General features: G+C 41.2%; 1 protein-coding gene across 4 annotated transcripts in view; it reads right to left on the bottom strand.

Annotated features, from left to right (window-relative positions):
• Positions 1-27814, bottom strand: part of GAB2 (GRB2 associated binding protein 2) — a 202717-nt gene that overhangs the window by 65131 nt on the left and 109772 nt on the right. For 3 of the 4 annotated variants that reach the window (XM_031653082.1, XM_031653080.1, XM_021926357.2), the window contains exon 2: positions 124-424. In XM_031653082.1, the coding sequence (XP_031508942.1) occupies positions 124-424 (301 nt within the window). Of the gene's footprint in view, positions 1-123; positions 425-14455; positions 14865-27814 lie in introns of those variants that run through there. The other variant, XM_021926355.2, reaches the window with a different exon arrangement.

Raw genomic sequence — 27814 nt, 5'->3', positions numbered from 1 at the left:
TACCCTTTATCTATGAACCCTCTTCCAACAGGAAACCTTAGCTAGAGCCTGCTGTCAATGCTCCAGGAATCCAAGGGACTCGCCTCAACCCCCTGTGAGAAAGATCTGTGTGTGTTCTCATACCTGTGCTCTCCTCAGCCTGATTGAAGCCACAGATCTGGCAGATGCTCTGGACCCACTTATTCATGTCCTCTTCTGTCTCAGCCACCAGGTAAAAGGTGCGCTCGCTGGTCTTGACGTCAAACACAAAACTATCCTGCAGCTCCTTCTTGTTAAAGGTCAGGCCTGCATCCACCTGCTCACAGAAGTTCAGGTTGATGATCCGCAGAGGCTTCTTGGAGTGATCGTTCTTGTAGTATTCCAGAACATCTGGGTCACCGCTCATCCGGCCACTCCGTAGGATAAACCAGCGTTTCTTCCAGGCCTAAATCATATCAGGAAGGAGTAAGAAGAGGGGGAAGAAGTCATTAGTTATTTCAAAGCTTTTTTCTTTCAGAGACAGGTCTTGCCCTGTTGCCCAGGCTGGAGTGCAGTGGCACAATCAAAGCTCATTGTAATCTTGAACTCCTGGGCTCAAGCAATCCTCCCACCTCAGCCTCCCGGGTGGCTGGGACTACAAACGCACACCACCACGCCCAGCTAATTAAAAAATTTTTTTGTAGAGGCAAGGTCTTGCTCTGTTGCCTAGGCTGGTCTCAAATTCCTGGTCTCAAGAGATCCTCCCAACTCAGCCTCCTAAAGCGCTTGGATTATAAGTATGAACCACTGTGCCTGACCTTAAAGCATTTTTTTTTTTTTTTTGAGATGGAGTTTCACTCTTGTTGCCCAGGCTGGAGTGCAATGGCATGATCTTGGCTCACCGCAACCTCCACCTCCAGTGTTCAAGCAATTCTCCTGCCTCAGCCTCCCGAGTAGCTAGGATTACAGGTATGTGCAACCATGCCTGACTAATTTTGTGTTTTTAGTTGAGACAGGGTTTCTCCACATTGGTCAGGCGGGTCTTCAACTCCTGACCTCAGGTGATCTGCCTGCCTTGGCCTCCCAAAAATGCTGGGATTACAGACGTGAGCCACCGCACCCGCACGACCTTAAAGCTTTTAATAGGTTCTCAGATATCGTAGGTTAAAGATGGGGGCTGTGGGACCTGCAGGTGCCACGTGACCTGTCCCCTTTTCAGAATTCCCAGGTTTCAAAACTGGAGGATTATTTTAGAATGCATGTTTGTGCAGCATCTTACTATGTAAACAGGGTCTTATCACTATAAAGTAAGATGTGGCATTTCCACTGTTTAGATCAGGAAGTTAGATGATGACACTTCAGAGCAACTATTTCTTTAGGCTAGAATACAGATCCAAACTCATAGCATTTTTAGGTAAGGGAGAACTTGCAAAGCCATAATCAGTTTATCCATGGGAACCCCCACTAAGGCAGGGTGAGTTGAAGTAACAATGTTATACACAGTAAGTAGCAGAAAAACAAGTTGTCTAACTTTTTAGTACAACCTGCTTTTAACCAAAACATGATGCCTTAGAAGAATCACAGACAAACTGCTCTAAAACATGTAACCTCAGGACTTTTTTTTTCCTGTCTTGTTCACTGGTGTTTCCTTAGTCCTTATGATAATGCCTTGTACCTACTAAGCTTTCAATATGTATTACTGAATGAGTAAACTCCTTATACCATTCCACACATAGAACTGAACAGGTGATTACATATTCTCTCAAGTTGTCTTCTACATTCCATTTCTTCAGCAAGACTGAGTAATCTGTAAGCAGACATCACACAAAGACTACATATAAAAGAGACCTGGGTTCAGTCTATGCTTTACCACTGACTTGCTCTGTGAATTTTTTTTTTTTTTTTTGAGATGGAGTTTCACTCTGTCACCCAGGCTGGAGTGCAATGGCATGATCTTGGCTTACTGCAACTTCTGCCTCCTGGGTTCAAGCGATTCTCCTGCCTCAGTCTACCAAGTAGCTGAGATTACAGGTGCCCAACACCACACCTAGCTAATTTCTGTATTTTTAGTAGAGACAGGGCTTCACCATGTTGGCCAGGCTAGTCTCAAACTCCTGACCTCAGGTGATCCACCTGCCTCAGCCTCCCAAAGTGCTGGGATTACAGGTGTGAGACACTGCACGCTGGCACTGTGTGATTTTTGATTAAGTCATTTACCTCTTTGAATCCTGCCTCATCTATATAATGAAAATCACTACCACTACCACCACCATCTGCCCTACCTACCTCATAGGGTTATTATGCAAATGAGCTCAAAGCACTTTGTATACACCCTGAAGCACTACAAATGTCAAGGATTTGATTATCACAATTCTTTAGACCCCATGGGATCTACACTCTGTTAATTCTACCATCTTTTCACTCTCACCTTTCATCCCTGTCCTAATTTCTTTCCTTATCCAACTCTGTTTCTGCAATCCATTATCATAATCATTCCCTTGCTTCTTTCTCCATTCCTCTTATTTACCCAGCAAACCCCAGCTAAGTCTAATGCTCTGCCAGCTCTGTTTCCACTTGGCTGTACATAGATGGAGAAAATCATATGACCATGCTGACTGGTCTCACTTTTACTTCAAGTGGCCCCTCATGTTGCCCAACAATCCTACTATATTTACCTAGTTAATGACTTTCTCCTGTTCTTTGGCAACAATCTCTTAGCTTCTCTCTTTAAACCTCCAATGCCTCCACTCTTTTATATCTTATTTCATGAGAAAACATAAACAATCAAAAGAAAATTTACACATGTTCCATGACTACATTTACCATCCTGCCTACACCTGTAGCCTAGTAACACACTAGGGAGCATAAACAGTCCTTCCAATCAAGGCCAACCATCTTCCACTTGTGCACAAGGACATCACTTCAACAATTCTCCCCTTCTTCAGAATCGTTGCATTTTTCCTCCTGACTAGGATGATTCCCATCAAGACAACTTTTCCTATCTCAGAAGAAAAAATTAAAAGCTTGACTTGATCCCACAATTCTTCACCAACTATGGCCCAGTTTTTCTACTTCTCTTTATAGTTATACTTCAAAGAGTATTCTATACTACTAATCTTTGTTTCCTCCCATCCTATTTGAAGGCACTCTAATCAGGCTATCCCCCACCCCGCCACCACCCCAATTGCACCACTGAAATAGCTCATCAAAGGTGTCAAAGACTTCAGTGCTGATAAATCAACTCATGGGCCTTAACCTGATCTCTCTTGATCTCTCTCCAACATCTGACAACAGTTTATTATTCCATTCTCCTTGAAACACTTTCTTCACCTGGCTTCAGCATGCACTCTCAACTCTCCTTCTATCTACCGGGCCTCTCTTTTTCAGTCTCCAGTGCTGGTTCCTCTTCATCTCCCTGACCTCCAAACATTAGAATGCCCCAATGCTCAGTTCTGAGATTTTTTTTTTTTCCTACACCCACTCTCTAGGTCATTTTATTCAGTTTCACAGCTTTAAAAAACCATCAAACTGCTGTGATTCCCAAATTTGTATCTCTAGCCCTAGAGCTGTATATCCAACTCCTCACTAGTAGGTATCTCAAAATTAATGTGTTCAAAACTGAGGTCCTGACATCTCCCAGATCTGCTCTTCCTGCACTCTCTCCTATCTCAGTTACCTGCACCTTCGGCATTCCAGCTGTCAGACCAAAAATCTAGATATCATAGTTGACTCCTTTCATACTCTACATCTAACCCATCAGCAAATCCTGTCAGTTCAGACTTCAGAATATATCAACGATGAGCTTGCTTCTCCTCACCTCCACTGTTGCTCGCCTGGTCTAGTCCACCATTTTGTAAGTTTTCCTGCTTCCACCCTTTCATCCTGCAGTCTATCCTCCACTGCAAAATCAGAAAGCAGGAAGTAAATCAGAACATGCCACTTCTCCACTCACAATCTGCAATGGCTGTTCATCTCACTCAGAGTAAAGCCAAAGTCCCCACAATGGCCCACAGGCCTGATAGGACTGAGCCTCATCCCACCCCTGGCCTCAGCTCCTGCTGCCCTCTGCCTTGCCTATTCTGCTCTGGCCATGTGGCCTTACACACTGTCAGGCATGCTCCTGCCTTACGGTCTTTAGTTGTTTCCTGGCCCTGGAACACTCCTCCCCCAGATATTTCCTTTGCTTATTCTTTTTTTCAAGTCCTTATTCAAATGTCACATTATTGGACAGGCTATTCCTGGTCCCCAGTGCTCCCACTCTCTTTCCCCCTTACCCTGCTTTACTGGTCTCACAAAGCATGTATAACCCTAAAAGATACCAATTTTTATGACTTCTCCGCACCCAGCTCCCAGAAAGTAAACTCCACCAGGACAAGGATTGGTTCTTTTTATTCCATGATGCATCCTTGGTATTTAGAATATTGCCTGGCACACAGCTAGTAATCTTATATATATATGTGTGTGTGTGTGTGTGTGTGTGTGTGTGTGTGTGGAGAGAGAGAGAGAGAGAGAAATGAATCATTTTCTGACATGAAATCCTTATAGTATCTAGCAGGTCAAAGGAGACATAACTGGTGCCCAATAAGCCTTATATTGAAATGAAAATTGAGGTATAGCCAGATAGGATGGAACTGAGAAAAATAAAAATAAGTACTATTTATTTACAGTCATTTAAAATCTTGACCAGGTCACTGCTTTCAGAATTATGTGTGTACTTCTGTGTGCTGCAGGTGCACACATAGACACGTAGCGTATGGGCACCAAGGGCATTTTTAAAAGATCTGTTTATAGTTCAGCTGGTGTTTCAGTTGATGTGTCCCCTTTAGTCTTGTCTCTGTGGAAAGAGCTGTCCCCAAATCTCTGGTGTGCAGGTGCAAGCACAAACAAACACAGACACCCTCATGCATAAGAAAACCATGTTTGCTACAGATAACATCAGAGACTGTCAGGTTTTGCTTCCAAGGAAGTGGTGTAGGCTGATAAATGGCTGCCTACAAAATACTGATGTATTTATGACAGAGTCAGCAAGGCTGTCTAGTCTAGTCCCAAATTCACACATCCCTCTTCCACCACAACACCTTCTCTCCAATTCCACATTTTAATTTATTTATTTATATATTTTTCAGAGTGCCTAGGCTGGTGTGCAGTGTCGTCATCTCGGCTCACTGTAACCTCCGCCTCCCAGGTTCAGGTAATTCTCCTGCCTCCGCCTCTCTTCAGTAGATGGGATTACAGGAATGTGCCACTATGCCCAGCTAATTTTGTATTTTTAGTAGAGACGTGGTTTCACCATGTTGGTTAGGCTGGTCTTGAACTCCTAACCTTAATTGATTTGCTCACCTCAGCCTCCCAAAGTGCTGGGATTACAGGCATGAGCCATGGCATGGGGCACCGCCATGTGTTTTTAAAAAGCCAAACAATTCAGAACCAAGTACAACTTCTCTGATCCATTCATCTGAAGTGGACCTCTACTTCCTCGGAACCTTCATAATGTTTTTTGTGTACTTTTCAAGGCATGTCAGTTTTTACAACAATTAGGAGTGTTTTCGTACTTGTCTCTTCCCAACTAGGTCATGAACAAAATTTTTTATTGCCAAACCTTTCTTACCTCTCTCACCTCAATTATGTTTCCTTCCTCCATCGCTCTTTCCCTCCTTTGTTTCCTTATATCCGACAAATATTTATTCAGTGCTTACTATGCTCTAGGCATTATTCTAATGCTGAGGATACAGCATGAATTCCTGGTCTTACAGAATTTACAGGAGCACTAAAAATTACCTATTATTCTCCAAATAGTAAGTCAGGTAATTTCATGACTTTATGTGTTTGCACAAGCTATGGCTTCTGCCTAGAAAGGCTTTCACCTTACCTAATCCATCTGGAGAATTTCTATGTTCTCTCAGTGCCAGCACAAATGTCACTTCTCCTGGAAGGCCTTTATTGACTCCCCAAGGTAGAGCTCGGGCTTCTGCTTGTGTTCCCTTACTAACCTGTGCTTACCCCACATTGGCATTTCTTCCCCCGGGTTTGACATTTCTACTCCCTGCTTTGGCATTTCCAATGCTTATATTTCTTTCTCCCCTTTAAATTCTGAGCATCCTGAGGTTAAGGTCCAACGTGGCCAAAAACTACATGGCAGAGTGCTTAACACATATGGGAGCTCAGAGAAGATCTGATTTTTTAAATGCCATGAATATGTTAATTTATTCAAATTAATAAAACAAAATATATGTAAGCTTTCACAGTAGGAAGTAGAAAAGAAGGACAGCAAGAGGATTACAGAAAAAAGAATATTATAAAGATGTGTAATAGATTCTCTATGGTGTGAGTTCTTTGGTACCTTGTTTCCCTTCATTCTGATAAGTGCAGTACCCATGTAATAAATATTTATAAGGGGGTCTGGGAGCTTCACCTGAAAAGTATCCCATGATACAAAAATGAAAGATTGCTGTTGGATTACTGACACATAATGCAAGGAGAATATGAGACATGAGTCCTGAATATGCTATTTTTTTTTTTTTTGAGACGGAGTCTCGCTCTGTCGCCCAGGCTGGAGTGCAGTGGCCGGATCTCAGCTCACTGCAAGCTCCACCCTCCCGGGTTCACGCCATTCTCCTGCCTCAGCCTCCCGAGTAGCTGGGACTACAGACGCCCGCCACCTCGCCCGGCTAGTTTTTTGTATTTTTAGTAGAGACGGGGTTTCACCGTGTTAGCCAGGATGGTCTCGATCTCCCGACCTTGTGATCCGCCCGTCTCGGCCTCCCAAAGTGCTGGGATTACAGGCTTGAGCCACCGCGCCCGGCCTTGAATATGCTATTAAAGAGAAAGCTTTGCCGGGCGCGGTGGCTCATGCCTGTAATCCCAGCACTTTGGGAGGCCGAGGTGGGCGGATCACGAGGTCAGGAGATCGAGACCATCCTGGCTAACACTGTGAAACCCCGTCTCTACTAAAAATACAAAAAATTAGCCGGGCGTGGAGGCGGGCGCCTGTAGTCCCAGCTACTCGGGAGGCTGAGGCAGGAGAATGGCGTAAACCCGGGAGGCGGAGCTTGCAGTGAGCCGAGATCGCGCCACTGCACTCCAGCCTGGGCAACAGAGCGAGACTCCGTCCAAAAAAAAAAAAAAAAGAGAAAGCTTTTTCGGGACTGTTCTAATGTCTATATAAAACCTCATACAAAAATTAACTCAAAATGGATTATGGACTTACACATAAAATACAAATAGAATTCAGCAATCTATAAAAATGCATGACCAAATAGAATTTATTCCAAGGAGGTAAGGCTGATTCCGTATTTGAAATCAGTCATCTACCATATTAATAGGCTAAAGAAGAAAAGTTGCATGATCATATCATTCAATGCAAAAAATATTTGATAAAATTAAACTCATTCTTGATAAAAACTCTCAGAAAAATAGGAATAGAGGGGAACTTCTTCAACTTGATAAAGAGCATCAACAAAAGACCAATATCAAATGTTATACTTAGTTGTTTTTGGTTGTTTGTAGAGGCAGGGTCTCACTGTCACCCAGGCTGGAATGCAGTGGCATGAACATGCAGCCTCAACCTCCTGGGCTCAAGTGCATCTCCCACCTCAGCCTTCTGAGTGGCTAAGATCACAGGTGCATGCCACTATGCCTCGCTAATTTCTAAATTTTTATGGAGACGGGGGTCTCACTATTTTTCCCAGGCTGTTCTCAAACTCCTAGGTTCAAGTAATCTTCCTGCCTTGGCCTCCCAAAGTGCTGGGATTACAAGTGTGAGCCACCACACCTGACCTATACTTAGATTTGAGAGACTGAATCCTCTTTCCTAAGATCAAGGACGTTTGCTCTTATCACTTTTTTTTTTTTTTGAGTGCAGTGGCACAATCTTGGCTTACTGCAAGCTCCACTTCCCAGGTTCAAGTGATTCTTGCGCCTCAGACTCCCGAGTAGCTGGGATTACAGATGTGCACTGCCACACCTGGCTAATTTTTGTATTTTTATTAGAGATGGGGTTTCACCATGTTGGCCAGGTTGGTCTTGAACTCTTGGCCTCAAGTGATCCACCCGCCTTGGCCTCCCAAAGTGCTGGGATCACAGGTGTGAGCCACCGTGCCCAGCCACTGTTATCACTCTTATTCAACATATTGCTGGAATTTCTAGTCAAGGTGATAAAGCAAAAAACATATATAAAAGGTATACCAATTGGAAAGGAAGAAAAAAAAATGGTCCCTGTTTGCAGAGGACATGATTATACAGAAAAATCGTGGCTGGGCGTGGTGGCTTACGCCTGTAATCCTAATACTTTAGGAGGCCAAGGCGGGTGGATTGCTTGAGGTCAGGAGTTCAAGACCAGCCTGGCCCACATGGTGAAATCCCATCTCTACCAAAATACAAAAATTAGCTGGGTGTGGTGGCGGGTGCCTATGTAATCCCAGCTACTAGGGAGGCTGAGGCAGGACAATTGCTTGAGCCCAGGAGGAGGAGGTTACAGTGAGCTGAGATGGTGCCACTGCACTCCAGCCTGGGGGCGACAGAGTGAGACTGCATCTCAAAAAAAAAAAAAAAAAAAGAAAGAAAAAGAAAAAGAAAAAAGAAAAGAAGAAGAAAAAAAGCAAAAAGTCTACAAAAAAAACCCCACAACAAAACTCTCAGGACTAATAAGTGAGTTCAGCAAGGTCACAGGATACAAGATAATGATACAAAAATCAATTTACTTCTAACTAGCAATGAATATGTGGGCATATAAAATAAAAATACGACGCCATTTATAATGGTTCTTAAAAATTTAAAAGGTGTAAATCTAAAAAAACCCTGTGCAGGGCATGTATGCTGAAAGCTATACAAAGCTAATGAAAGAAATCAAAGGAGACTTAAATAAATGGAGAGACATACCATATTCATGGACTGCACAACTCGACGTGGTATATCTCCCCAAACTGACACACAGATTTAACACAATTCCCATCAAAATCCCAGCAAGAATGTCTGTAGATGTATGTAAGATTGCTCTAAAATGTATATGAAAAGGCAAAGGAAGCACAATAGCTAAAATAATTCTGAAAAATAATAAAATGAGAAGAATCAGTCTGCCAGATTTTAAGATTTATTATATAGCTACAACAATCAAGACTGTGTAGCATTGGTGAAGAGACAGACACAGAAAAATGGAATAGATCAATTATTGGCCGTTTGGCTAAGATAAAGTGAAGAACAATGGATTAGAACAGAAAATCCAGAAACAGACCCTCACAATATGCCCAACTGATTTTTGACAAAGGTGTAAAAGCAATTCAATGAAGAAAACAGCCAGTTGTCGTGGTTCATGCCTGTAATCCCAGCACCTTGGGAGGCCAAGGTAGGTGGATCACTTGAGGCCAGGAGTTCGAGATCGGCCTGGCCAACACAGCAAAACCCTGTCTCTACTAAAAATATTAACATAAGAAAAGAAAAGGCCTTTTCAAGAAATGGTGCCGAAGCAATCAGGCATCCATAGGGGAGAAAAGACCTCAATCTAACTCTTGCATCTTATAAAAAAACTAACTCAGAATGAATCATGGACTTAAATGTAAAATGTAAAACTATAAAACATTTAGAAAAAAAGGTGAAAATCTTTGGGATCCAGGGTACATCTCATGAGAAATCAACAAACTCCTTGTATAGAATTCAGTAAAAACAAACACAAAATGTGCTGAATTCTTTGACAGATAAAGGAAAGAGGCAAGGCCCAAAAATACTCCTTTGAAGTAACTTAAACAATATTTACAAAGTTTCAGGAAGACATTAATATATATCCCTAAAACAAGAAGATTTTTTTGTAGGCACCATAAAAAGAGACATAATATGCTAGTAGACCACTGAAGCTGGGAATCAAACTTTCAGGGTAAGAGAGAGCAAGAGCATGAGAACATGAGAGAAAGCAAGCATGCACGAAAGAGAAGGAGCAATGAACACAATGAGGAAGGTAGAGTTTGATATGTGGTTTTGGAAAGGAAGGAGAACAGGACTTTTTTTTTTTTTCTTTTTTTTTATATAGCACACAGTATGACCAAGGCCTGGGCATGGGAACAGATAAGGCAGGTTCAGAGAATATGGGACAGTCTGCTCAATGTGGAAAAGAGGGAGGAAAGGAAGAGTTTGGAGGTCCTGAAAAGCCTTGAATGCCACCCTAAGAAGTTTCATCTTTCCTTTATTTGTAACAGGGAGCCACTGAAGAGTACAGATCAGCAGAGAAACGTTAACCAATGCTGTGCTCTTATCTGGCAGAGTGAAGAAGACAAATCAGAAAAATAAAAAAATTAGAGACAAGAAAACGATTAAGAAGCTGTTGCGATAGTCTGCAATAGTGAGAGAAGATGGCAATCTAAATTAGGGTAGTAATAATGAAGACAAAAGAAAAGACAAGGAAAGTCACTTTGCTTAACGATGGGCTTAAAGAAGTATATGGATAGGGTCTACTGTCAAGAAAGTTGGAAAAAAGAATTTGTGTCTAGTATCAACGGTATGCCACTCCCATCTCTGATGAAACAGAAGTGACTGTTTTCCTTCTGTCAGAAAACAAATCATTTCACAACCATCAAGACCACAGACACAAAGTGTGGGTACATATGACCTGGAAGTTGCATCACTCCTAGCTGTTGAGCAGACAGTACATGTCACATGAACCTGTCTCTGTTCTTTGGGTTAGATCTCAAGGTCTTCAAGCATGTAGAATGAGGCTGAGACTTCTTGTTGCTCATGGTGCCTAGAAAACTTAGGTGGGCCACAATTTAGCTTTGCAAGAGTATTATGTTCCATTCTGGTGACAATGAAGGCATGTGAAATTTTATCACACCAGGATACTGCAAGATTCTGCCTGGAGTCATGAGCCCAGTGTTCTAAGATATAAAGGGCTGCCGATATGTGGAAGAGCAATTTGATTTATATTTAGTGACTCAACATACTCAAGCTGAACAAGTACCAGCAGGAGCAGTCTACAGAAAACCAGATTTTGCTTTTTTTTTTTTTAGAAAGTAAGAACTTTCTAAGTGAGTGGTCCAAAGTGGTCTCTTGGAAACTGGAGAATACTCAACAATGGAGATTTTGAAGAAAGAGGCAAGGTGGGGGATCAGCAAACTTTGTTAAGGACATTAGTAAATATATTGGGCTTTACAGGTCATATTTTCTCTGTCATAACTACTTAGTTCTATAGTGGCATGACAGCAACCATACACAATTCATAAGCAAACAGGCATGGCTGTGTTCCAATAAAACTGCTTAGAAAAAGAAGTGGTGGGCAGGATTTGTTTGTTGACTCCTGGCCTAAACAAAGGGTGGGAGGGTTTGGGAGTGTGACAGTAGAAGGGCTCCAAGAGTAGATCAAGGCTGGGCGTGGTGGCTCACACCTGTAATCCCAGCACTTTGGGAGGCCAAGGTGGGCGGATCACGAGGTCAGGAGATCAAGACCATCCTGGCTAACATGATGAAACTCCGTCTCTACTAAAAATACAAAAAAAAAAAAAAATTAGCCAGGCATGGTGGTAGGCGCCTGTAGTCCCAGCTACTCGGGAGGCTGAAGCAGGAGAATGGCGTGAACCTGGGAGGCAGAGCTTGTAGATCGCGCCACTGCACTCCAGCCTGGGCGAGAGAGCGAGACTGTGTTCCCCGCCAAAAAAAAAAAAAAAGTGGGGGGGTAGATCAACAGATGGAAAAGAGACTAAGGTCTCTTCTTACCTACCGTGACAGACTTACTTTTTTCTTTTTTTCTTTTTTTTTTTGCAACAGGGTCTCCCTCTGTTGCCCAGACTAGAGTGCAGTGGCACAAACACGGCTCACTGTAGCCTCGACTTCCTGGGCTCAAGCAATCCTCCTGCCTCAGCCTCCCATTTAGCTGTGATCACAGGATGCACCACCACATCCAGCGAATTTTTTTTTTGGAGATCGGGTCTCACTATGTTGGCTAGGCTAATGTCAAATTCATAGGCTCAAGTAATTCCTCCCACCTCAGCCTCCCAAAGTGCTGGAATTACAGATGAGCCACTGCACCCAGCCCCTTATGTATTTTTTAACTAAGAAAACATGATATGGTAACACCTCATTTAATCAGATTACACAGATTCTTGGAACAGAGGGATGTGTTCTTCTGAATAACCACATCACCACCTGGGAGCTTCACTAAGAGATGGTAGGGGTGTGTGTGTGTGTGTGTGTGTGTGTGTGTGTGTGTGAGAGAGAGAGAGAGAGAGAGAGAGAGAGAGAGAGACAGAAAGAGACAGAAAGAGAGACAGAGAGAGAGAGAGACAGAGAGAGAGACTATGTTATTGAATTAAAAAAAAAATAAGGCAAAGAGCTTTTTGAAGATACAAGTATTATGTTCTTAATCTACCTGCCTAATAGGTTTAAATTATTGATATCGCCAAGTAACCTCAGTTAGATTCAGATTAACCATAAACCTCACTTGACAGGATTCTCTAGGTTTATTGGCAGTTTTTGGTTTTACCCTCTTCAGAAAGAGGGAAGTTAAAAGGACACGCCTATTCCTAGGAGTTTCGCAAAAGCCTCTTCCAAGTAATGTCTTGCCCCTTCTTCAACTTTAGCCACAAGGCACGTGAGATTTGGTATCAGAAAAGATTATTTGAGACCCTGAGAAGTCCTTAGTCATCAAAGAAGAGTTCTGTTATCTTTGGCATACCAAAGTCAGGGCAGAAGATAGAAGATTCTGGAGGTTTAGAAATATTTTCAACTGTCAACTCCCAGGTGGTGATGTGGTTGAGTTCTAGCTCAAACACACGCAAAGATAAAGGAGAATCTGATCTCACTTGTGAGCATATGATGTACAAGTATATCCTAATATATTTCAACACGAAGCTACTATGCCAGTCTTGTGTCCCATAATAGTTACCAGCAAACATTACAAGAGTATAGTTGGGGTCATGTAACAGTCACACATTTTTGGAGGCACACTTCCTGAGTGAGGAAAGCCTTTTTGCTATCCTTCTTCTAGGAATCCTTCGACTACTTTGGACCATAGAGACTTCATACTCTCTGAGGAAATTTTTAAAAGGGCATTTGCTGAGCTCTGGCTACCTGCCATGTGCTTTCTACTCATTATCACATTTAATCCTTAAACCAATGCTGCAAGGTAAATACGATCCTCTTAATATATGAGGAAAAAGAAGTTCATAGACATTAAACAACTTACAGAGAGCACAGCCCCCAGATCTTCTTATTCTGTGGGTCCTGACCCATAGAGAATCTGAGGTGAAGCTACTGCAGATGAATTGCTCACTACACTTTGAGAAACACTGGCCACAGAGTTTATGAATTCAAGTTTATAGTTAATTGGTGATGGCAGATGGCAAAAACACAACTAGAACCTAGGCCTCAGCTCCTAGTTCAAAGTCATTTCCACTCCTCAAATGCAAATCCCCTAGGAGAGAGGAGCATAGTTAACTATATTTGTTCTGGACTCATTCATCTGAGTAATATAGTTTCCCTTGGACTCCAAAGGAACTTATTTGCTCCTAGGACATGGAATGAATTTTTCTTACCCCAAGACTATGACATTCTGAGGTCAGGGGCTTTTGTATCTCTAGCATTTATTTAGCATAGGACTTGATACTTCCAAAGCACTATATAACTCTTCAATGAAAGTTATACTAAAGGAACAAAGTAATGTTTATTTGCTTCTGTTTTGGGGGGGAAAAGACCTCTCAATCTCTATTCCAGGTAAGATGGTTCATAGACACCATAAACACAAAAGATCACCTAGAGTCCTTTATATAAAGCTGACTCCAACTATAGGCTTCAAGGAGTAGATCATGGTAATCTAGATTAAGTCAATTTGCACCATTTCATCCTACATGCCACTGCGATCGGTTTAGCGACAAGCATATGTTCCAAGCCAGCTCAGAGTCATTAAGATTCAACTCCAGGACCTTTGTTTTGTGTTACTCAAACTGGCTCTGTTACTGGACAAAGGGTTGTGACAATATGTCCCTGAAGTTGCAGGAACCACTATTTGTTGCCTAAGAACAGCCAACCCAGAGAGAGCGAGAGCGACTCTAAGAGAAAGAGCACGTGTGAGAGCGAGAGAGAGCGAGAGCCTGCAAGTAGGTTAAAACATGGATACTGATGAAATGTGAGTCTTAACCTGAGGCTGAGGCCAGATTTTCCCCCTAGACTTTCTGGGTCAATAAACTCTTTTCTCATTTAAGGCAACTTAGGTCACTGATCAATACAGGCTGTAACCATACTGAGACTTAGAACCAGTTTGCCACCCCCAGAGTAACTCAGGGGTCCTTCACAAGAGCCCTGATCATATTCATTATTCAATCTACTTTCTTTTTCCTTCACTTTCAATGTCTTTTCCATTAGCATTTACTCTCACCTACATAAACTCTCCCTTCCTCATTCCAATCATTCAGTCAACATTTATGAAATCTAGTAATGCCAGGTCCTTCAGGATCTCATGACTTATGGAAAGGGCAGACAAGTACAGTCCATAGGTAACTCAGTACATGGTCAGTGCTCTTACAATGGTATGAAGAGAGGTTCTCAGCACAGTTCATGTAGGTGTTCTCAGCACCCACATGAATAGTGGATGCTTGGCAGAGAGGACTACTCCGTTTGCCTCGAGGAGTCACAGAAGTTTTACAGTACAGGTGGCACTTAGATTGGGTATTGAAGGATGTGAAGAGTTTTGCTGGGTGAAGAAAAACTGCTGGAGGGAGAACTTTCAGGAAAAGGGAATGAGTATAGGTGACTCTTGTTACTTCTGGTAGTTATGGTCTGTAAAGTCAGCACAAATACTGTGTTAGTTAATGGTGAATCATTCCTCTCGGGCAGTGATCCCCAACCTTTTTGGCACCAGGGGCTGGTTTTGTGGAAGACAATTTTTCCATGGACAGGGCTAGGGATGGTTTTGGGATGAAACTGTTCCACTTCAGATCATCAGGCATTAGATTCTCATAAGGAGTGTACAACCTAGGTCCCTTGCATGTGCAGTCCACAACAGACTTTGCTCTTCTATGAGAATCTAATGCCACTGCTGATCTGACGAGAGGTAGAGCTTAGACAGTAATGCTCACTCACCAGCTGCTCACTTCCTGTTTTGAGGCCCGGTTCCTAACAGGCCAGAATGGTAAGGGTCCTCGGCCCAGGGGGCTGGGAACCCCTGCTCTAGGGGAAAAATACCAGATTAGGTTCCTGTTAGCCTCTGGTCACAATTTTATCAATCGGTCAATACATAACCTCGTTTTATGTCTGTTTCTGTTTAAGGACACCTTATTTAACGTTTGTTGATTCAGTAAGACTGAACTCATGGCTAACAACACTTCAATTCTCCCTGAACAAAGCTTATCTAATACATGTATTTTCTCAGTAAGGCACGTTACAGCCTTCTTGTGTTTAGAAACCCTAGACAGAACTTCAGCACTATGCTTGGGGATCATTTTGAACAGTGAAATCACCAACAAAAAGCACAAAAATGCAAAAAACATGGTACCTGATACATGACAAAGACACTTGTTTACAGGATGAGAGGTGAAATAAGCACACAGAACACTGCCTTGTGCCACCTCAGCTAGGAATGTGCACGTCAGGAGACTCAGATGTTTTCACTGCCCTGTCCGTGTGAATGTCTGAGATTAACAGCTAAAGCATGCTGTTTGGTCTGTTCAGGCTGGTAAAACAAAATACCTCAGACTGTTATCTATAAACATGAAATTTACAGTCCACAGTGCCGGAGATTGGGAAGTCCAGCATCAAGGCACCAGCAGATTTGGTGTCTGGTGAGATGGTGGAGGGGACAACAGAAGCCCTCAAGCTGCTTTTGTAAGGGCACAAATCCCCTTCATGAGGGCTCTGCCCTCATGGCCCACCTAATCACCTCCCAAAGGCCCCACCTCCTAATACCAACACATTAGGGATAAGATTTCAACATATGCATTTTGGAGGGACACAAACATTCAGACCATACATGGTGAGTATTGATTTTGGGGTTATAAGTAAATTTTAGTGAGTACAGAATCTAGAATGTGTGAATATGAAGATTCACTGTATATGAAAAAGTTTGGTGTACTGAAATAATAAAGGTAAGTTTGGTGACGTTTATGAGGGGAGGGTGAAAAACTGTGGAGAGAAAATTATTGAAGGTAAGTCAAATATTATAATAACATATTTTAAAATATTATAAAATAATCTGAGAATTCCTCCAGAAAACAACATTTTTAAGTATTTGTTAATGAACAAAAAGCTACAATGAATTCATTATTTAATTATTCCATTAATCAGAATACCCATATTTTGGGGGGGGAAAAGTACAAATTCACGGAAAACACTTATTCAGTTCATAAGCAATACTGGGTGTGAGAGAGTGTGTTTTGAAGGACCCAGAACATAGCAGTCCATCATATGGAAACTACTGTCGTGTACCCAGGGGAGTAGCTCAGGCAGGGGCAACAGCATAGGTAAAGGCCCTGAGGAGGAAGTGAGCTTGGGTTATGGGAGGACCTGACAGGAGGTCATGGCTGGAACACAGTAAACAAAGGGGAAAGTAGAACAAGAAAAAGGCAGGGGTAGATTGAAGTTTAGATTTTATCTTAAATAAAATCCCTCAATAGGGGCATGATTAATAAATCAATATATTGGCAAATGAGCATGAGAACGACGTATTATGATACTATTCATATTATTGACATATTATTTATATTATCATATATTTATGTACACAAACATGCATACAACCACATAAAGTATATATATAGCATATGCACATACACACATTTTACAAATGCTTAGAAAAGCATTTCAAATTGCTACCAATGGCTCCTTGTAGAGGGGAATGGGTATATAAGAGAAAGGATACAGGGAACTTTCACATTTTAATCCACATAATTCTATATTTTTAAGTAAATAGAACATGAGATCAGTGGGCTTTAAATTTTTCCATATTGAAAATTCTAAAAGATCATTCTGGCCTATAATAATTGCATTGAAGTAGGGCAAGAGTATGAGTAGTGAGCCCAGATAGACTACTGCTCAAGAAATGATGGTGATATGGACCAGGGCAGTGGCAAAAGGTATATACATTCAAGAGGGCATATGCAACCAAGATATATTTCAGAGGCTGAAATGACTAACCTTGATGATGGACAGAATATGGGAGATACCGGAGAAGGAAGAATAAAGACTTCAAGATTTCCAGCTTGAGCAAGTGGGTGGGTTGTATTATGACTCATTATGATGGAGAAGAGAATTACAGTCACATCTCTCTGACAAGCCTATTATGGTGCATTCTATCCATTCTCTGCCTCTACCACATCAAAGACAAAGGGACAAGATGAATTTGATGTGTATGAGAGAGACAGGGTCACATCTGGGAAACCAAAGAGCCCTGTATCAGTAATTACACAGACTGAATTCTGTGAGATTCATTCCCCAAAGACCAGGTCAACCTTTCTACAGAGGACTCGAAATCCATTAGGGGAATTACCTCTCCCGTTGACAAAGCAACAAATGAGCTGTTGCCAACCCTTTGCATATTGGAGAAAGAAAGGTCATTACCCTGAGGGACCTTGCTTTCATGTCCTTGAATGGTCTGATCTCAGTTATATTTAAAGCACTGAATTAAGCAAAGGTTACCAGGGAAAACCAGCACAAAGTTGGGGGAAGAATAGACAAATGATGCCGAGGAATATAAACTGTTTCCGTTCCTCTAGGACAAAGGCTTCTCAGTACGGCAGGCTCTCCAAAGACCTGGTTCCGTATTTTCTTAAATATGCATCTGATTGTTCTACTTCTTTGCTTTAAATTAGCTCACTACTGTCTTCAACAGGGGTATTCAAACTGTAATGTGCATCAGAATCACCAAGACATCTATTCACAATGGAGAATCCCAGGCCCCAGTCTCAACAGGGATTCAGATTAGTAGGTCTGGAGTAGAGTTCAGGCATACAAACCTCAAATGACTCTACTACAGACTGTTCAAGGACCCTATTTTTTTTTTTTTTTGAGACGGAGTCTCGCTCTGTAGCCCAGGCTGGAGTGCAGTGGCCGGATCTCAGCTCACTGCAAGCTCCGCCTCCCGGGTTCACGCCATTCTCCGGCCTCAGCCTCCCGAGTAGCTGGGACTACAGGCGCCCGCCACCTCGCCCGGCTATTTTTTGTATTTCTTAGTAGAGACGGGGTTTCACCGTGTTAGCCAGGATGGTCTCGATCTCCTGACCTCGTGATCCGCCCATCTCGGCCTCCCAAAGTGCTGGGATTACAGGCTTGAGCCACCGCGCCCGGCCTCAAGGACCCTATTTTGAGAAACAATGCACTAAATTGTTAATGATGATTGGCAGGATGTAGCCTTGACTTAGTGAGCTGTACTAGAGGAATAAATGTATCAGGAGTTTAGATATTCAGGTTGTGATTCCAGCTCTGTCTCTGAAATGTGAACTTATAGGGGAAAATCAACACTTTCCTGCTCTGGGTCGTTTCCTCATCTATAATGTGCAAGTGTTGAATTTATTGTTCTCCACCATCACTTCAATTTCTGACATTTTAAGATCACAGGAAAAGACAGAGGGTTGAAAATGTCAGGCAGAGCTTCTGGACTGTACTAGACTGACTCTCCCAAAGGTGCCCAAACTGTGAATACACATGAACATGGGCACAAAATCCGGTGCTTTCTGGAGAGCTTTCCCCATGTGGACTAGCCATCTGGAGTCCAGTACACAGTGGAATTTGCTGGTCATGAACAAATACAGTATCATGAAAAGCTACTTCCAAGGTACAGAATGAACAGATAATGGGGCGCTTCAGGAACTTGGCTTTTCCTCCCTGGTCACAGTATTCTACAAAAACGCAGGGAAATCATTAAAGGATGACAGAAGAAACAGAACCTAATTCCAAAGATTAATTCAGGGGATCAAGTAAATGGCCTATCTTGCTCCTGGGAGCCCCAACTTACATCAGTCCAGCTGCTTGGAGTATTGTATATATAGCTGGAAAACATTCCCATACAGAGACTTCCTTAGCCTCTCTAGGAGCCATTGGAAAGGCTTTTGTTTAATTTGTAAGAATTCAGTACACAGAATTAGAAGAATGACCCTGGGCTGATCCTTTTTTTTCTTCTATTTCCTTGTTAACAAAAATTATCATTACATAGATATAATTTAGATAACACAAAATGCATCCATCTTAACAGTTCAGATGGCTGAATTTTATAAATATATTTACCATCTAACCACCACCTCAATCAAGACACAACATTTCTACGACCCCAAAGAGTTACCTTGTGCCCTTTCCACGTGAATCCTCACTTCCTATCCTGGTGCCAGGCAAACACTGATCTGCTATTACTATAGATTAAATTTATCTTTTCTAGAACATCACAGAAAATGGAATCATGCAGTACATATTCTTTTGTGCCTGGCTTTTTATGCGCAACATGAAGTTGTAATTACTGACTCATATTTCTGTATGTATCAGTAGTTTTAAAAAATTGCTGAGTAGTGTATGATGGAGGTACCATTATTTATCCGTTCACCTATTGAGGGATCATAAGGTTGTTTCCAGCTTGGAGCAATTATGAAAAAAATAGCTATGAACATTATTGTACAAGTCTTTTTTTGTGAGTGTAGGTTTTCTTTTCTCCTGGTTAAATACCTAGGAGTGGAATGAATGGGTCACACAGTAAGTTTATGTTTAATTTTATTTAAAAAAACTACCACATTGTTTTCTAAAATGGTTGTACTATTTTTGCAGTCCTATCAACAATGTATGATAATTCTAATTCCTTCACAAGACTTGGTCATTATGACGACTGTAGGGGGTGTGTAATGATATCTCACTGTGTGTGTGGTTATTTTTTGTTTTTGTTTTTGTTTTTGAGACAGAGTCTCACTCTGTTGCCCAGGCTGGAATGCGGTGGCATGATCTCGGGTCACTGCAACCTCTGTCTCCCAGGTTCAAGCAATTCTCTAGCCTCAACCTCCGAAGTAGCTGGGACTATAGGTCCCGCCACCATGCCCGGCTAATTTTTGTATTTTTAGTAGAGATGGAGTTTCACCATGTTGCCCAGGCTGGTCTCCAACTCCTGACCTCAAGTAATCCACCTGCTTTGGCCTCCCAAAGTGCTGGGATTACAGGTGTGAGCCACCGCACCCGGCCTCACTGTGGTTTTAATTTCCATTTCTCTGATGACTAATGACAGTGAGCAACTTTCCATGTGTTTAGTTGTCATTTATCTTTTTTTGTGATAGGTCTGTTCAATTCTTTTGCCATTTTAAAATTAATTTGGGGGGTATTATTGAGTTATAAGTCCTTTACATATTCTGGATGCAGATGTCAGACAAAGACACACACACACACACACACACACACACACACACAAACACATAATGGGAGCAAGGGAGGGCATTTTCTTCCAGTCTGGGGCTTGCCTTTCCCTTTTTGGAATTTAAATTATTATTTTTAATTGACAAATAATAATTATACATATTCATTTTCTTAGTGGTATCTTGTGTGGTTTTTTTTGTTTGTTTGTTTGTTTTTGAGACGGAGTCTTGCACTATTGCCCAGGCTGGAGTGCAATGGCATGATCTGGGCTCACTGCAACCTCTGCCTCCCAAGTTCAAGCGATTCTCCCACTTCAGCCTCCCAAGTAGCTGAGATTACAGGAACCCGCCATCATGCCCGGCTAATGTTTGTATTTTTTTTTAAGACGTGGTTTTACCATGTTGGCTAGGCAGGTCTTGAACTCCTTACCTCAGGTGATCTGCCCACCTTGGCCTCCCAAAGTGTTGGGATTACAGGCGTGAGCCACCATACCCAGTCTTTAGTGGTATCTTTTAAAGAACAAATGTTTTCTCAGTTTGATGAGTCCAACATCAATTTTTAAAATGGCTCAGGCTTCTTTGACCCATTTAGCCACATAACGAAAGCAAGACTAAGCAAAGAACAAATCTGGAGGCATCACATTACCTGATTTCAAACTATACTATAATGCTACAGTCATTAAACAGCATACTACTGGTAAAAAACAGACACATAGACCAATGGAACACAATAGAGAACCTAAAAATAAACCCAAATATTTACAGCCAACTGATCTTCAACAAAGCAAACAAAAACAAAATGGGAAAAGGACACCCTATTTAACAAACAGTGCTGGGATAACTGGCAAGCCACATGTAGGAGAATGAAACTGGATCCTCATCTCTCACCTTATATAAAAATCAATCCAAGACAGATCAAGGACTTAAATCTAAGACCTGAAACTATAAAAATTCTATTAAGATAACAGAAGAAAAACCCTTCTAGACATTGGCTTAGGCAAATATTTCATGACCAAGAACGCTAAAGCAAATGTAATAAAAACAAAGATAAATAGCTGGGACTTAATTAAACTAAAGAGCTTTTGCATGGCAAAAGGAACAGTCAGCAGAGTAAACAGGCCACAGAGTGGGAGAAAATCTTCACAGTCTATACATCTGACAAAGGACTAATATCCACAATCTACAATGAACTCAAGCAAATTAGCAAGCAAAAAACAATCTCATCAAAAAGTGAGCTAAGGACACTTAACAGACAATTCTCAAAACGAAGATATGCAAATGGCTAACAGATATATGAAAAAATGCTCAACATCACTAATGATCAGGCAAATGCAAATCAAAACCACAATGTGATACCACCTTACTCCTGGAAGAATGGCCATTTAAAAAACAAAAACAAAAACAAATGTTGGCATGGATGCAGTGAAATTGGAAAACTTCCACACAGCTGGTGGGAATGTAAACTAGTACAACCACTATGGAAAAGAGTGTGAAGATTCCTTTAAGAACTAAAAGTAGAACTTCCATTTGATCCAGCAATCCCACTACTGGGTATCTACCCAAAGGAAAAGAAGCCATTATACAAAAAAGACACTTGCACACGCATGCTTATAGCAGCACAATTTGCAATTGCAAAAATGTGGAACCAGCCCAAATACCTATCAATCAATGAGTGGATAAAGAAACTGTGAGATATCTGTATCTATATCTATAGCTATATCTATATCTAACGTATCTATATAGATAGACAGATATATGATGGAATACTACTCAACCATAAAAAGGAATGAATTAATGGCATTCACAGCAATCTGGGTGGGACTGAAGATTATTATTCTAAGTGAAGTAACTCAGGAATAGAAAACCAAACATGATATGTTCTCATTCATAAATGGGAGCTAAGGTATGAGGATGCAAAGGCAAAAGAATGATGCAATGAATTTTGGGGCTCGGGAAAGGGTGAGAGGAGGGTGATAGATAGAAGACCACAAATTGGGTTCAATGTATACTGCTCGGGTGATAGGTGCACCAAAATCTCACAAATCACCACTAAATAACTTACTCATGTAACCAAATACCACCTGCTCCCAAAAGCCTGTGGAAATAAAACATTTTTTCAAAAAAATGGTTCAGGCTTTTTTTGTGTCTTATCTAGGAAATCTTTGCCTACTCCAAGGTCAAAAAGATTTTTTGCTTTTCTTATAGATGTTTTACAATTTTAGCTTTGATATCTGTCTATGATCCATGTTTGTATAGAGTATGAGAAAAGGGTCATGTTCAATTTTTTTACACATGGATATCCAGCTGTTCTAGCAGCATTTGTTGAAAAGAAATATCCTTTTATTATCAAATTACCTTTGTTTTTTTTGAGACAGAGTCTTGCTCTGTAACCCAGGCTGGAGTGCAGTGGCATGATCTCCACTCACTGCAAGCTCCACCGCCCGGGTTCACACCATTCTCCTACCTCAGCCTCCTGAGTAGCTGGGACCAGGCGCCTGCAACCATGCCCGGCTAAGTTTTTGTATTTTTAGTAGAGACAGGGTTTCACCGTGTTAGCCACGATGGTCTTGATCTCCTGACCTTGTGATCCGCCCACCTTGGCCTCCCAAAGTGCTGGGATTACAGGTGTGAGCCACCGCGCCCAGCTACCTTTGCATTTTTGTTAAAAACCAATTGATCAAATACATGTAGGCCTATTTCTAGACTTCCTGTGTTTAAATGATCTCATTTTTTTAGATATAATTATGTCAGTATCATGCTGTCTCAACTACTGCAGTTTTATAATAAGTCTTGAAATCAGGTAGTGCAAGTTCTCCAACTTTGTTCTTTTTCAAAGTTGTTTTGGTTATTCTTGGTCCTTTGCATTTCCATACAGATTTTAGAATCAGTTTGTCAATTTTTACCCAAAAAGTAGAAGTTGTGGGATTTTGACTGGGGTTTCACTGAATCTACAGATCAATTTAGGGATTATGTTTCCTTTACTGTTTGACTGAATCTATTGAAGAAGTCATCCAGGCCTGGAGGTTTCTTACCTCTCCCGTTGGCAAAGCAACAGATGAGCTGTTGCCAATCCTCTGCATGTTGGAGAAACAAAAGGTATTCTCTTGAAGGACCTCATTCTCATGTCCTTGAAAGAACTGATCTCAGTTATATCCAAAGCACTGAATTAAGCAAAGATTTAGTGAAAACCAGGGCAAAGTTGGGGGAAGGGTTGATAAATGATGCCTATGAATTACATTTAAATTATATATTTAAAATTATAATTAAATTATTTTAACAGGTATAGGGCTGTTTAGATTTTTACTTTCTTCTTGTGTCAGTTTTGATATGTGTCTTTCATAGAATTTAATTTATCAAATTTATTGAGGTAAAGTTGTTCATAACATTCTATTATACTTTTATTTTTTAATAAGATAAAATTTATATTCCATAATATTCACCCCTTTAAAGTATACAGTTTAGGGTTTTTTTGTATATTCACAAGGTTATGCAAACATCACCATTATCTAATTCCAGAACATTTTCATCACCCCAAAAAGCAATCCCATACCCATTAGTCAATCTCCAACTTCCCCTTCTTTCACCCCCTGGCAATTGCTAATCTCCTATTAACCTTTTAATGGTATAGGAACTGTAGTGATAGGCTGACCCATTTTTGGTGTACTCGATTTCAGCAAGGGCCAGGCTCCCAAGGCAAGAATCTAGAGTAGAAGTCACATTACCATCTTGGACCCTGGAGAGACAAAGAAGAAATATTTTTCCTGAATTTTCTTAACCAGGCTCCTTGTTGCCTAGCAGTGCTTTTTGACCAGTGATAAAGTGCCAAGTTATTAAAAGTTTTTAATTCCTGCAGCCCTCAGAGAAGCTGTAGTCCCTGGGCCAGTTACCCCTTGCCAATAGCTACCTGCAGCCTGACATTAAAAATATTGTTTTCTTTGTATAATGTAATATGAAAAAGGTTGAAAAGTACTGTTCTACAGTCTAAACTACTCAGGATAGCATTCAAGGGCCTTCTTTCATTTGGTTCCAAACTGCTACCTGAAATTGTCTTCAACCTTCTCTCCCTCCATGCCTATTCTCAGCCTCAAAACATCCTACATTCCGGGCAAAGCAAACTGCTTTAATGTGATATTCCCTGTGAAAATCCTGTTAATCCTTCAAGATTCCACTCAAATGCCCAGAAGCCTCCTCTCTGGAAGGACAGGCACAGTGCCTCTCCTTCCCTTCCAGAGATAGTACTGGAACTGAGCTGAGCTGAACGCCAACTAAGGACTCAGTACTGATGAGATCTCAGAATATAAATCCCTTTTTATACTTTTAAAATTGCCTTATGAATAGGGAAAGAAAGGGATTATCATAATCATTTTACAGATCAAGGAACAGTGGTTAAGAAAATGGTAGTATCTTACTAAACTCATACACGGAAGTCTGTGGCAGAGTTGGGACAAAAACTCAAGTCTAGTCTTTTTTAATTTTTTTAAAGATAGGACCCAAAGCCTTTTATTCTAAAATGAGTCTTGTGTTTAAAACTGCAAAAATTTCCCAGCAGTGTTCTACACAATTTAGATTTACTTTAAGGTATAAAACTGATACAGAATGGAGATCAGGGCTTTAGACAGGAATGAATCCTGAATGTTTAGGCAGGGCAAGAGAGAGCTCCACAGAGGGGAGGTGGCACAGGGAGGCTCCAGGTGCCTTGCAGCTAGCCTTCTTTATAACTTTATAATCTGGTGTGGCCGCTTAGCAGGTTCAGGGTTGTCTCTTTGTGTGGAGGTAGGTGATGAGCACTTCTGGGAAAAAAGCACCAAAACCTTTTCATCTTAAGAAGTGAAAAACCCCTGGTCTTTTTATTTCTGGCACTCTTCTTTGCCTGTGTCTGAGTGGAAAATGCAGCTTAATAAATATCAGAGTTCAAATACAGTTTTTAGGTACTTTCTCATCTTGAGACACCCTGACTCTGAGGCACAGGGCTCTCTGGAGTCCGGGATGCATTCCCAAGGTCTCAGTTTCTCCCAAGAAACCTCAGAGCAAAAGTTTGCAGATTCCAACTGAGGAGCTATGGCTTCCTAGAGGAAAAGGCAAGTATTGCCCATGCACAACCCTAGTGAAATTCCAAATAAAATTCTAAGATTGAAACAAACCATTTCTGTCCTTAATCCTTCTCTGAGCAAAAATATTTTTTGCACTGTAGCAGTCAAAAATACAGAATCAAGCCCAGCAGTTTATTGCCTAGAATGTAAACCCCTACATTAAAACATCTATACCCATTTACTATGCCTGCCCTATACCTAGACATTTAATACTTTATCTTTGTTAGAACTTTACTGTACCCTAAATGAACATGGGCTTTCAATAAACTAGAATATAACCTGATTTACTAACATAAATCCATCCCAACCAAATCTAGGCTCTATATACTTTTTAATTTTTATTTATTTATTTTTTTTTGAGATGGAATCTCACTCTGCTGGCCAGGCTGGAGTGCAGTGGCGCGATCTCGGCTCACTGCAACCTCCGCTTCCCAGGTTCAAGCAATTCTCCTGCCTCAGCCTCCCAAATAGCTGGGACTATAGGCGCACACCGCCATGCCCAGCTAATTTTTTATATTTTTAGTAGAGACAAGGTTTCACCATGTTGCCTAGGTTGGTCACGAACTCCTGAGCTCAGGCAATCTGCCCGCCTTGGCCTCCCAAAGTGCTGGGATTACAGGCGTGAGCCACCACGCCCGGCCCCTATATACTTTCTTAAACTATCGTCATTCAGATCAGAAGTTTTCTCTGAAAGGATTATAAGTAGAGATTTCATTTGGAAGCAATCCTTGGTTTATAAAGCTACAAGCTTCATCATGAATGTTATTTATGTTATTTCAGGTATACAAGTGTTTCTAAGCTTCTTGAAGGCAGAGACTGAAAGGATGCACAGACATTGGAAAATAAACAGGATTTAGATTCTGAAGATACAGGTTAAAATTCCAGCCTTTACTTATTAGTTGTGTGACCCTAATGAGTCACTTAACCTCTGTTGTGTGCCTTAGTTTCCTTGTTTGTAAAATAGACCAAATTCCATCCATCTCACATAGTCAGAGAGAGAAAGAGATAAAGTAAGGTGTATACATTTTACAAAATGTGTTATGTATAAATATCAACTTTTATCTTCTAATTGTTTTGAACATGTATCTCTCACCAGGCCTGTATTTGGGCATAATTCAATGCAAGTGACCATAGCAAGTAATTTAAAATACTTTCCAATATTTATGTAGGAGACAGTATTAATGGTCAATAAAACCATGCACTCCAAGAAAAGTTAGATACAGCACCCTTACGTGAACTCATAACCTTGAAAAAATTAACTTTTCTACTCAGTCAGTAAGAGTAGCCCATGACAGCAACAGTGCTTATGAACACTACAACCTTTCATGTGCACCCAGAGTCCTAGAAGTGGGTCCTTTGCATTATCTCTACCAAAGGAATCAAAACTTTTGGAAAGGGGTTGATTCCATGTTGTAAAGTTAAAAAAAAAAAAAAAAATTAAGGTAAGCCTGATTATTGTTGTTCAGTAATAAAAGCAAGGTTGCTTTAAAATATATATATCACACAATTGTGTATGAAATTTGTGATGGGGAAAATAAAGGAAAAAATAAATAACAGAAAAAAAAAATGTTAAGGACTTGGCCAGGCATGGTGGCTCACACCTGTAATCCCAGCACTTTGGGAGGCCAATGTAGGAGGATCCCTTGAGTCCAGGAGTTTGAGACCAGCATGGGAAAGATGGTGAGATCCCATCTCTACAAAAAATTTTAGAGAGAAATAGAGAGATGTTGAGTCAAAAGATACGATTTAAAGGGGCTCCCGCTGTCCAAGTTGTAACATTTTAAGTGTAAAGGTTAATTTTAGGTGCCAATTTGACTGGGTTACGGGATATCCAGATAGCTGGTAAAGCATTATTTCTGGGTGTGTCTTTGAGGGTGTTTCTGGGAGAGACTGACATTTGAATCAGTGGACTGAGTAAGGAAGATCCATTCTCATCCAGTGTGGGTGAGCACCATCCAATTTGTTGACAGCCTGGAAAGAACAAAAAGGCAGAGGGAAAGCGTTCTCTTTTCTGAAGCTGAGACACCCATGTTTCTCTGCCCTTGGACACTGGAAGTCCAGATTCTGGGGCCTTCAGATATCGGAACTCCAGATGCGTGGGCCTGTAACACTTACAATACAAGACGTATTATAAGTGTTAAACAGGGAGACAGAGTATAAATAATTACGGAAATGAGACTATTCTACTTTGAGGAGGGAGTCAAAAATATGCTAGGATTAAAGAGTAGAAAGACAGTCTAGATTTTAAGCACAGGAGGCACAGAAAGAGAGGACATACGGGAGGTTGAGCTTGCAGTGAACCGTGACTGCGACACTGCACTCCAGGCTGGGTGACAGAGCAAGACCCCTACTCAAAGAAAGACAGGGCATCTTTGATGTGATTATGGGAAAGGATGTGGGAAGAGAGTTCGCTGCAAATGAAGATGGAGAGGCAGGTTACAAGACAGGATCCTGAGGACCTTGAATGTTGCCATTATC

Source organism: Papio anubis, chromosome 12, assembly GCF_008728515.1.
Source record: "Papio anubis isolate 15944 chromosome 12, Panubis1.0, whole genome shotgun sequence".
NCBI lineage: Eukaryota > Metazoa > Chordata > Mammalia > Primates > Cercopithecidae > Papio > Papio anubis.
This window is presented reverse-complemented; position numbering and strand designations above follow the sequence as displayed.